The sequence below is a fragment of the Colossoma macropomum genome, unplaced genomic scaffold (genome assembly GCF_904425465.1).
Source record: "Colossoma macropomum unplaced genomic scaffold, Colossoma_macropomum, whole genome shotgun sequence".
Lineage (NCBI taxonomy): Eukaryota > Metazoa > Chordata > Actinopteri > Characiformes > Serrasalmidae > Colossoma > Colossoma macropomum.
The window spans coordinates 212,059-224,841 of record NW_023495737.1 but is presented as its reverse complement, the minus strand read 5'-3'; the positions used below and the strand labels follow the sequence as shown (position 1 = coordinate 224,841).

Here is a 12,783-nt window from a genome sequence, read left to right as displayed (position 1 = left end):
GACCGGGGCTACTGACCGAGGCCACCGGGGATTTAGGACACACCGATGGCACGAGCGACCGGCATTTTTTAATAGAAGCATTTTTTAAATAAACATTGACGACCACCAGCTCCGGTCATGGTCGACACCTGAGCGAGCGCAGGGTCGACTGCAGGCTTTTGTTGTTGTTGTTGTTTTGTTTGTTTGTTGCCTTTTCCTCCCACGTGAGGGAACTCGCTGAAGTTTGCCCGCGGTGTCCGGTCGGAGCCCGGAGGGAACCGCGCTCCGCTGCCGCCACTGTACACTCGATTTTCTATTTTTTTCTCCGTAATTATCCACATAAAGAAAGCGAGACGGCGGCTTCAGCTGATTACCTGTCCCTGCTCTGCTGCCCCATGGACATCCACTGCAAAGCAGACCCCTTCTCCGCCATGCACAGTGAGTCCTCAACCCAAACCAGCACCATTTATTCACACTTACACACATCCGTAACACAGAGAGAGAGAGAGAGATATTCTTCATTACACTGGTAGAGGCCTGTGTGCAGCAATGTCATGCTAATAACATTCAGCACTAAATACAAAAACAAGGTTCAGTTCAGCTGAACTGCACACTAACAGCACTGGAGCCGGCTGAACACACGAATTTAATACTAATATTATTTCACTACTCACGTTTTGAGGATTTATAAAAAGTAATATAAATGGAATACATTTTATTCATTTTAGATTATGTATTATTTTATTTGATTACTATATAAATACATGCAAAATATTTCTTGTTTAATCTAAATAGGGATGTGTAACATCGGCGTTTTCATTTTTTTTAATTCAAAATTTAAAATATGTTGCGCCTTTTTACCGTTAAAGATTCCACACAAGCACAAAACAGCAACGTGTTATAAAAATATGTAAATAATATGGAAATTCAAACTGTTGTTACCATTTGTGAGTTAAAAATAATCTGTTCATTTCAACAGCGTTATATATAGACGAACCGATTTAGTATTATATATTCAGTATCATATTTTACGAACAAATTCTTTTCAGTGATGTGAAACATGAGCGACTGAAAGTCTGAATGGTTTCTAATTACGAAGAGAGGAAAATGAACAGAGCGTAATATAATCAGGCTAATCAGAAGGAGCACCGGCTGATCAGAGAGGAGAGGAGAACACGGCTGGAGAAATTATTGTCATATTAAAAAGAAAATTATGATTTTAGGATGTCTTGGAAAGCAAATACATGAATAAATAAATAGTGTTCATTATTTTTTATATACCACAATTAAGGCAGACCAGACCGTTATTACATGAGTAATAACAGCAGGGCTTATTTTCATTTTCATTTTTCCTTTTTAATCGTTTTAAAAATAAGGTCTGGCTACTTCTCCACTTAAAAAAAAATAAAATAAAAAATAACTAAAAATAATCTGCGCTCACGTAGTTGCAAAAAAAAATCAGGCGGGAAAAGACAATAAAAATTGGACTGAATTTAAATCTAGTTGACGATAAAAGAGAAAAAATATTTTAGTTGAAAAATATTAAATAATATTCTAGCAGCTTTATTGAACACACACACTCATCATCTTAATGACCACGGAGGCAACTTTCTACACTACTTAAAAAATATTTATGTTTATATACTAAAATAATAATGAATTTAAGGGTGAAAAAAATCCTACTATGCACAATAATAAAGCATAAGACCTACGATAATATTGAAATGACTGAAGCCACAGCCAGTTTGCTGTGCTCAGTTTAAGGCCTTGACTTGAAAAGAAAAATCAAATAGTAAATCCTTAATAATACTAACAAGGGTTACAATAATAATAATAAATGTAATAATACTGAAATAAAACCGCGGTGTTCTGAACGGTTTAAATCGCGATTAAAGCATCCGATACATCACTATACCTGTTTTCGTGTTACAGGTTTGTTTCCACGCTGCTGTTACCTCCACTATAGGGCATCTGATAATGAGCCAACTTTTTCTATTTAGTGTGCAGCTCTTGTTCACGAGTAGGGCATGTGATACTGAATTAATTCATGTAATTATTCATGTAATATTTTCTCTGTTATATTTACCTGGACACCTATTGTTTAGGGCATAAGACAGTGCAGCCTAATGTTCTGCCAGGCCTTACTGCTCTTGTCTGTTCTATAGTGTACAGTGTATATGAACCAGCCAGTGATGTTACACTTTCCTACTACTATTATCTTCTTTATAGAGAAAGAGTGAAGAAGCTAGCGTAAAGTTGGATGTTCCTGCTCTGCTGTGGTCTCTCCTGTAGGGCATGGAGGAGTGAAGCAGTTAGTGGACATTAAGGATATATTTCCCTGTGTTTCTGTCTCCTTTAGGGCATGGCACTGTAAACCAGCTTGTGTAATGTTATTTTTTTCCTCTACTGCTGTTGTGTCCCCTGTAGGGCAAGGCGGAGTGAACCAGCTAGGTGGGGTGTTCGTGAACGGCAGACCGCTACCTGACGTGGTGCGCCAGAGGATAGTAGAGCTGGCCCACCAGGGTGTCAGACCCTGTGACATATCCCGACAACTGAGGGTCAGCCATGGCTGCGTGAGCAAGATCCTGGGCAGGTGAGAGAGAGAGAGAGAGAGAGAGAGAGATAGAGAGAGAGAGAGAGAGTTGTGCTATTGAAAAGTAAGTTTAAATAAACCACAAATCAAACAATCCACAAGAAGATTTAAAAAATACATTAAATACCTGTATTCATTACGTCATAAAAACGCCAGCCCTGTAGACCACAGCAAAATTAGCTTTAATGGTGGTGTAATTGAAACTGAATGTGCCTGAAATACTGCATTTCTTTCAGCTGGTGACTTGGTTTAATAATGATTTTTTTTATGCGCAAATTGTGTGTTTATGTGTACGATTTTTTGGACCCTGGGCCAGGGTGTGGGCAGAGGACAACTGACCCTTAATAATATTAATATTAATAATAATTCACTTGCTTCTTGCTGCATTAGCGCTTACAGTATAAAAGCTTTCAGAAGAGTCCATTTTGCTCCACTTTAAATTGTCAGTTGCATAAATAAATAAATAACTAAATAAATCAATAAATAAATAAATAAAGCCTCATCACATAACCCTGAGTCTATTTAGTACCTTTCTCCTTAGACTGAAGACATTCTCAAAGACAAGCCAAGTCTGGTAAAATGAGCAGAGCTGATTTATAAATGTGCTGTCTGATTTATAAATGTACTGTCTGACTCATAAACGTACTGTCTGACTCATAAACGTACTGTCTGATTTATAAATGTGTTGTAATGTGCTTGTTGTGTGCACCGTGGCTGTAGGTACTATGAGACGGGCAGTATAAAGCCTGGAGTAATCGGAGGCTCCAAGCCAAAGGTCGCTACACCCAAAGTGGTGGATAAGATCGCGGACTATAAGAGACAAAACCCCACCATGTTCGCCTGGGAGATCCGGGACAGACTGCTGGCGGAGGGCATCTGCGATAACGACACCGTCCCCAGCGTCTCCTCCATAAACAGGTAGGAAACACTGCGAGAATTCTTACTGCTGAATGTGGAGACACGCAGAATCTGTGTATATGTGTATATCTGTACGTGGAGGGAGCAAACAGAGAGGACTGTGACAGAGCGGAGTCACATCTCAGCCTCATCATTAACAAGACAGTGTACACAGCGAGGAAGAGGAGTAACAAGAAAAAGATGAAATAGATAAATAAATGAGCAAAGAGAAAAGAAAGAAAGAAAGAAAGAAAGAAAGAAAGAAAGAAAGAGGGGGGATACCAGATGGGTGTAATAGTGTGGTAGTTTAACAGGCTGTTGTTTGGTTCTCTGTATTAAATGCCTCGTTTTGCTGCGATCGGACTTATGAGCGTCACGCGCGTTCATGTGTTGGTGTGAAGCGGCTCGCGCCTCCGCGCTGCAAGAAGACCCCCACCGGGGCAACAGAGCGCGCGACAGAGTGAGTGAGCGAGTGTTCCTCACGAGCCTGATGGGGAGAAACACGGGTTTATGAAATAAAGATTTTTTATTTACTTAACCGCCCAAATAGATGGATAGATAGATAGATAGATAGATAGATAGATAGATAGATAGATAGAAACTGAGCAGAATTTCGCCCACATATATTAGCAAATGAATAAACAAATAAATGAAATCCACGATAACAAACATTATAACAAAATAAATACTTAAAGTATAAAATAAATACTTCTCAGTAGTGAATAAATAAATGAACAAACAAGGGGCAAATAGCTGTTCACAGAGTATGATGCACTGTCCCTGTTTTGTGGCGTAAATCGCTCAGATAAAAGCGAGTCTACCACAACATACTCAACCAATAATTCAATACTCAACAGACAAATCTAGAACTAAAAGTCCAGTGACTGGGCCGAGGCTCTGCATGCAGAGGTGCGAGGCGCAGGCGAGGCAGTGGTTACTGATAAGGAGCAAAAACGTGGTGGTGTAGAGGCAGTAAAAGATGGAGAGAGAGGAGGGGAAGGTGCACTCTTCCATAAAGCCAGCCTCTGCGTTACATTTTAATGAGGCCCTGCAGAAGAATAGAGCAGTCTAGCACAAGAACAGAGAAAAGCATGAAAAAAGCCTTCATTTCATGCCTCGTGGTTGCCTAAAAAGACCCATCTGAGCAGCTTTTCACACAAATGTATGAGAAATTCAACATGTAGGCCACATTAATATAATTAAAGGGTGCTCCTTAAACTTTTATGAATTTTAATTGAATTCAAGCTGGTTATTTAGAAATGAGAGACTAAGTCTTTGATTAGGAGTAAAAATGAAAATGTGACTGTAAGGTAATGTGATTGTGCAGCTGTAACCGAGCTGTGATTAACTCCATTATTCTTCAGAAGGCAGAGAGAGCTTCCTAACTGATGAAACACAGAACTCATTCCAATTCTGTGTCTATATTTTTAATAATAATAAAACTGGGTTGGTTCATTCATGCATGGAGGCCATGGTAGAAAGAGAGAGAGAGAGAGAGAGAGAGAGAGAGAGAGAGAGAGAGAGAGAGAGAGAAAGCAAGAAACAAACAAAAAAGAAAGAAAGAAAGAGACATACCATGTTTCTTTCTTTTTTGCTTGTACCATTAATATATATATATATATATATATATATATATATATATATATATATATATATATATATATATATATATATATATAAACACATCTAATTACATTCTTTATAATGAAATACGCAGTTGGTGAGGGTTCTTTAAGTACTGACGATATCCGCATTAATTTATATTACATATCTTTCACAAAGAAGGACACCACAGTCACCGTGTTTTCTTGTTTGTTTTACTGTCGTATGGGTGCAGAAAGCTGAGCTTGTTCCTGTTGATAGTGAGAGGACGTTTTAGCTTTAAGCACTTTTCTTTGGCATGCATTATTAACTCTTACTGAGGTCCTGTTGCACTGAGGTGTCTGCTCCTCTACCAGCCACACACAGCACTGACCACAAGACATCCAAACAAACCTCAACGGCACTCAATATTATTGATTCACATGTAAGGCAATTTTAATATTTCTTCAGGGGATTTTCAGCTGCGGCTGTGTCATTAATTCATTCTCTCAAATTACTTCTTCAATAACAGCAACACAGATCCTGTACAAAGCTGCTGGATTTATACAGCCCGCTGCAGTCAGGGGGTCAAATTACTCTCATGGAGAAAAAGAGAGAGGACGAAAAAGAGAACAAGAAGCTAGAAATAAATATTGATACGTGATCACTGCTGAAGCGTTGGCCTAAGGGCCAAGATTTTAGCTACAATCATACACATTTCATCCAATGTCAATATGAGCCCAGCCATCATTTTAATGGGTACATTCTTGACTTTTGAATAAGACGGCCGCAACACAAATATTACAAGGCAGCAGCCAAAATAAATTAGAAAAGGTTTTTGTGATCGATATTATCTATGGGCTAGGAAATGAAAAATACATAAGCATGTAAATGGCTATAGGTAAACATCTGCAAAACAAGAACAAACAATGGGCCTCATTCACCAACCGTTCATAAGAAGAAATCTCTTATTAAAACCCACTTATGCAGTTTTCACAAAGATTCGGACATTCATCAATGTTCTTTTATTTGGGATTTGTTCTTAGGTAAGAACAGAATCTATACCCACTCAAGAGCGCAAAGGTGTGAAACAATTCTGTAGTTTAAGAACATGTCATGAATCTGAATCAGACTTTTTCTTAGGACCTTTCTCAAGAACAAATTTAAGAAAAAACTTAGGAAGACATTTGGTGAATGAGGCCCATTGTCTGTATAAACCTACAGTGCAATTAGTCTGCTATTCCAAAGTTTTCTTTCTACATGCTTAATAATAAACGTTCTTACATGGTTCTTGGCTAGGATGTACAGTTCAGAACCTTTACGATTACATGGAGGTTCTTTAAAGTCCACACAACCAAATGCATGAGGTTTAAAGAACCTTTTATGGCATCGCTCCAAAGTTTTTTGGCAGTGTACACTATCAGAAAAAAAGTACTTAACAAGTACATTTTTGTTTACGAAGGTGCAAACAGTGTAAATGTACCTTAAAACATACAACAACGATCTTAAGGTCAAACTGTGTGCCTCAAATTAGTTTTATCATTCACTTTCCCAGGAGAAAAGGTGCACAGTCTAACCTTTTTATAACATTTTAAAATAGAACAAATGTATGCAAATAAAAAATATAACTGCTAAAGAACATGGTACAATTATGTTCCTTTAACTAACTAAGGGCATTAGAGACCCCAGTGACGTGAAGAGTACCACCCCAGGGACAGTTTAGTATATTTTTTTTCCCTGAGACTGTTTTTTAATACAGACAGTGTGTGGTTTAGTTCAATTACTGTCCAAAGGAAAAAGAAAATAAAAAAAAGATTTTTACCAACAGAAATGCTGCAAAATGACTTGAAATAAATAAAGTTACTTTTTTTTTATGTAGATACAACATGCAAAAACCTTTTTTTCTGAGCCAATTTTTGCATGTTTGAATTACAACAGACACATTGTCACTGATGATGAATGAAGCATAAGTTTACAAACGAGCATGACGGCCTCCTCTCTCCCCAAAGTGACTCTCGGATTAAAGGAATCAGATGCTGGTGTAAGCTGGTGCAAGAGCACTGAGGAACTATTGCTTTCCTGTCACATGTAATTTATAGCCTTCTATTTGCATCCGTTTGCCCATGTGGCTAATCCAGAACTTTTTATTCCTGAGTTTGGATCAATAAAACCTCATCCACACCAGCTCTGAGGTTTTCCTCAAGAAGAGAGAGAGAAAGTGTGTGTGTGTGTGTGGGGGGGTGTTTGTAAGTATGTGTGTATGAGAGAGAGAGAGAGAGAGAGAGAGAGAGAGAGAGAGAGAGAGAGAGAGAGAGATGATTAGTGTAGGGCAGGTAAGGATGGCGAAGTCGATCATTGAGGTGAATTGATGTGATTTCATGCTTTGTTTGCAAGATCACCCAAAGCCAAATTGCAGCTCGAGCTTTTCTCAACCTCTCACTTTAAAAGGTACATCGACTCCATTTCTAGCTTGGCTAAAAACTGCACACACCTTTGCGGATGCCTGCTCCATCAGACCGTCTCTGCTACATCTACAGAGCCTCCCTACAGTGTGAAAGAAGCTGATAATGTGCAGTTATCAGAGAGAAGCATTCAGACTGCAAGGATTCTGCAGTTTCACATGTATAACCCGTGCTGTCTTCACTCCGCAGGATTATTCGGACTAAAGTTCAGCAGCAGTACCACCCTTCACCTGACGGAACATCCCTCTCAACACCAGGACACACTATAGGTGAGCTCAATCTGCTGCACTGCTATAGTTTTGTAGATTGGTTCTAGACTTAATATGACCCTCAGAATAAAGTTCTACTTTAGGGTTGAGGTGAAATCTGTGTCCTGTAAACTCTCTCTGTCATTTTGACTATATCAGATTCGGATTACAGCTTGTATCACAACTTGGTCACCTCTTTTTCCTTGCTTTTTATTTTAATTTTATTTTTAAACACGATTTGAGAAGAAAGAAATGGTCCAGAATTACTTGGAACAAATCAGGTTAATTAATGTAAATGAAGTTTCTTATAAAGTTAACATTTTGAAGATGCTTTTGTGACTTGTTGCTACTGCAATATTAGCTGTACGCACAGCTCAGCTTAGTTCAGCACATATACACTTTATGCAGCTGCCAGCTTTGGTATTAATAAAAGAATTTACCAGTTTAATTCTAATAAAATATTAGACCTTTATGTTTTGACAAAGAACCATAGTTACACAAGAGCAATGGAGATTTTTGTCATTGAGTCAATAAAAGCTCAGTTTGCATGCAGATGAACAGATTATAAAACAAACTTTACTGATGCTAAACCGACAGATACTACCAGTTCAGGTTAAGTATGAAGAAAAAGTAATAGAACATTGTTGAGTGGACATTCCTAAACCTACAGGGCCTTTTCAGGCATTTAAATGTTACTCAGTTTATTCCTCATCCCTCCCTCTGCAGTCCCCAGCACGGCGTCCCCTCCAGTCTCAAGTGGATCCGGCGATCCTGTAGGCTCCTACTCCATCAATGGCATTCTGGGCATCCCTCGTTCCAACGGAGAGAAGAGGAAAAGAGATGACGGTAAGCATATGGGGTTCTTCTTTTTTTTAAAACTGGCTGCTTTAGATACAGCTGCGAGACTTTGTCCCTGATTTCCCTTTTTATTTTCCCAGTAATTCAAGGCTCATTTGTAGGAATTCTGACCTGACGCTGAAAGGGTTGCTTGCAGTCTGACCTTTAGTGAGAGCTGTTGTACTGTATAAGGAACTGATGTGTGAAAAAGTCAGAACTGAAGGATTTTTTCCTCTTCTTCTCTTAAATTGCACAAAGACCCCAGTGACATTGTCTATGTTCATGTTTTCTAATAATGAAGTAAAAGGAAATGGAATTTGTGCAGTCACACCTTCTGTGCTGCACATTAAGACTGTTAGCACATGCTGATTTATTACTGGCATTAATTCCAATTCTAAAGCACGTGAGCCCTGTGTTACCACTCCATCTGTGTTTCTATTGGTCTAAAAGTATGAGGAAAGGTGACGTAATCCAGTGTTTTGGTTGTGACGCCGTGACCTGGTGTCCCTATGGTTAATCTACTCTGCTGTGATTAAGAGCGCTTCAGTAATTACGTGTCAGACTGATGCAGCCAACTAGCCAACTCAGTCAAACAAGACAGTAGAGGCGGTCGCAGGAAGACATTCAGCACAAGGGCCCCCTCATTTCCTCCTGTCCTTCTGCATTTTACAGGACATATACACACTTGAAGTATTTCTTCTGTATACTATTAAAGGGTACCCTTTCAAGGGGTAATATAACCCTCTCTGTGCAGAAGCATTGCAAGAATCTGGAGCAGGTTTAGACCCCTTGGATCAGCTCAAGCTTGTTTTTCACTTTTCTGTCTAATGAAAATCACCTCAGATGATAATGCAATACAAATCTAATGACTAATTTGAGCAATGCAAAAGTAATTGTGGTTTACATTTGACCATGGTGCATCCACAACTGGATTCTTTCATAGAAACGGTTGGATACGCTTTGCAGAATGTTAGATAAAATCCCATTCAATGAGAAATTATTAATCAGACCACTAGGTTTGTTTAGAACTGCTATATAACATTGAGTTTCCAGTTAAAATGCTACTTTACAAGCACATTAATGACAACTATACAGATTTGCCACCATGTTATTGTTAGTTCAATTACACTTAAACTTGCAAAATACTACTATTCTAAAACTGTTACCTTTACATATACATACAATATTGTTTAATTAGTTAATAACACACTCTAAATTTTCATATTACGACAACAAAAAATTGATTGTTGTACACTACAATAAGTTTGAATTTCATTTTGTCAATGTTCTGTAGGGGACAAACCTTTTTATATAGTCAAACAGTTTATGTAGAACATGCTTTTGGTCATCCTCTCATTACCATCTCTCAAGATTCACCCAGAAGGCCGCTAGCCAGGCTGAAGTGCAGCCTCCACACGTTGGGGTACCGCAGTGAGACAACTAAGTGTCCTAATGAATACAATGAGAGACGATTTATCAGATACATACTATAGATGTCATAAAATTGAAATATATTTCATTTTTTATGATTCCGATATTAGCTCTTCCAATTTTTGGTCAAAAATATTTTTCAGGGCTTGACAGCCTCTTCTCACTAATCATTTTAGTTTAGATGCTTATATCTATGCATTTAGGTTGGAAAATTCATCTTTTTAAAAAAAATAGCATTGAATAATACTGAATTAATTGTGTTTCCATTGATTTCTCAGACTTTTTAGTGATTGTTACAACTAACCCTTCAGTCACCACCTATGGGGTAAATGGTAACACTTGCCTTTCCAGGACGTAACTGGAAACAAAGTTTGCATAAAAGATATATTAATCTTGCTCAAATACTTTTATTTAAAAATTATTATTTAGCAAAAAGCTAGATGTGTTAGATTGTGCCTCACTTTCCCCTAAAAGCTTGTGCAACCTCACAATAATGATATGATGGAAAACAATTGTGAATGAAACATGAACAGACGCTTGAACACTCTGTCTTTCTATGCGGTCACCATTTATGCAACGTTCAAATGGTGCAGCATGGAAGTGACATTTTGATGTTTGGCTGGTAAGGGGGTAAATGTACAGGGGGTAAATGGCTTACTGTATGTAGCCCATAGCTGCTAAATCACCTCACAGAAAAGGACAGCACTCAGCGTGAAACTGATACATACGACAAATGCATTTGGTAGGCATATGGTACAAAGCTCTGGGTAAGGGGGTCATTCTCCTGCTTAGAGAATCAGTCACCATGGGTTACTTCCATTTGTTCTGTCTCAGTTGGGCACGGCAAGGGCACAGCAGCACATTATAGCTGAACCACGAAAATGATGGGAGCTCGGAGACTGAAGATTCGTGTGTGTGTGTGTGTGCGTGCGTGCGTGTGTGTGTGTGTGTGTGTGTGGTCTGTGCTCTCCAAGATGACTGACTGTTTCAGGGGTTTTCCCTCCTCTGAAATGACCCTCCTGATGGGAGGCTATTTTCGTGATTTAAGTGTCGGAACTGAGGAGATGCAGGGATGGAGGAAAAGAGAGATGGGATGGGAGCATGGAGAAAGAGAGGACAGAAGGTCCGGGGGGTTTTATGCACTCTTACATCAATGGATGTGACACAACCTACATACACACATATCATGCATAAAGTAAGTACAGGGAAATAAATGAGGTGTATTTTCTCTGTGCCAGGTGAATATCTGGTCACGCAAATACAAATAAAGCCACTCAATCACTCACTCAAACACATATACGCTCCCTAAAGAGACTGTACAGGTACTACTGTCCTACTACATTACTGTGCATTGTTTTTAAAAAAGCTATAAAAGTGTTTTGATTACTTGATTTTAAAAAATTGAATAAAAAAACTCAATGAATCAGCTTAGTCATCACTTTGCAACTTGAATGACAAACAGGGAAGGTCATTATAAAGCCATGTTAAATAGTCTGAAGAGGGAGCCAGCAGGAACTCGCAAATGCACCTATGTTTGTAGTCACAAATTTCATGGATATGGCATAAAATTAAAAGGTCGCAGTTATAAATTGCTTGTGTGTGATTATCCGATTCATCATTAAAATAATCAATAGATCACTCAATATCTAATAAAAACAATAATGACATCCCAAATTGAAATACAGATATGTGTCCATATCAAGCTTTGTCCGTGCCATGAGCAGAAAGCATATAAAATCATGTTTTCTACGAATTATGTCAGCCTCTTTTGGATTTGTTCATGAATGATTTGTTCTGACCACAGAGAAGGCACTGGTTGGATGTTGTAGCCTACATAAATGCATTTACAAATGTTTGATTTGACCTGTTTCTGACCACAAAGCAGACCCAGACTGCACTTTATTGTCTATATACGCAAGCATAGCCAAATACAGCTAAAGCAGAACAGACTGTATATCAACACTGTGCAGCAGTGTGAATGCTATTTACAGAAGGCTTGTGCTTAAGGGTTGAGTATATAAGCAATTCAGAAGAAGAAAAAGATTGTATTTATTTGATAAGAACATCATTTTAAAACCTTGCACTACGCATAACAACGACAGTTCAGATACACAGTTATGTACTTATACATGCATGCAAATTTTCACAGTCAATACATATTTATAGAAGCGATTATGTACACTAATGCACTGTGACCAGTGAGTGCTGTTGTCAGAAACAGGTTGTTCTCGAAAGAAACCAGAGAGTAACAAGATCTGCACCTCAATTAACATCAGTTCAAGACATGGCTACACTTATGGACCATTTTGGGACCATTTAAGAAAGATGATGTGTTTTCTACTCACTTATTACAGCACCAATGATTTAAGTGTTCATGTTTTCTTTCTACTTAGGTAAAGTGCTTTTATTTTCCTTTAACTCCTCGCATTATCAATGCTAACAAGTAATTGTGGCATGTTTTGAACTCTGTACATGGGTAATAAATGTGTCATGGCCCTGTAATATTTAAGGGACATATGTTTAGAAAGAAAACTTTGAATGCTGATATTCGTTGTGTGCCTGGAGGGAAACTGCATTTGGATCAGCATTCTTGCACAGCAATGCTGCACACACACAAACTTGATGTATAGTCATAGTTGTCATTGCCTATATAACTACAGGAGAATGTCAGCAGAACAAGGAGAGAACTCAGCACAGAAGTAAGGGCCTTTTCAAAGTGGAGGGAAGGGAAAAAAAACTCTGAGCAGTACTCAGA

The 12,783-nt window shown here is 38.4% G+C and overlaps 1 protein-coding gene across 2 annotated transcripts in view; it reads left to right on the top strand.

The window, feature by feature from the left end:
* The first annotated feature begins 335 nt into the window (after window positions 1-335).
* The window catches only part of pax2b (paired box 2b), a 29,454-nt gene continuing 17,006 nt past the window's right edge, over window positions 336-12,783 (top strand). Inside the window, exons 1-5 of one of the 2 annotated variants that reach the window (XM_036563322.1) lie at window positions 336-417; window positions 2,407-2,572; window positions 3,293-3,490; window positions 7,702-7,781; window positions 8,487-8,606. In XM_036563322.1, the coding sequence (XP_036419215.1) occupies window positions 375-417; window positions 2,407-2,572; window positions 3,293-3,490; window positions 7,702-7,781; window positions 8,487-8,606 (607 nt within the window). In that variant the 5' untranslated portion in view covers window positions 336-374. The remainder of the gene's footprint in view (window positions 418-2,406; window positions 2,573-3,292; window positions 3,491-7,701; window positions 7,782-8,486; window positions 8,607-12,783) is intronic. The other variant, XM_036563321.1, reaches the window with a different exon arrangement.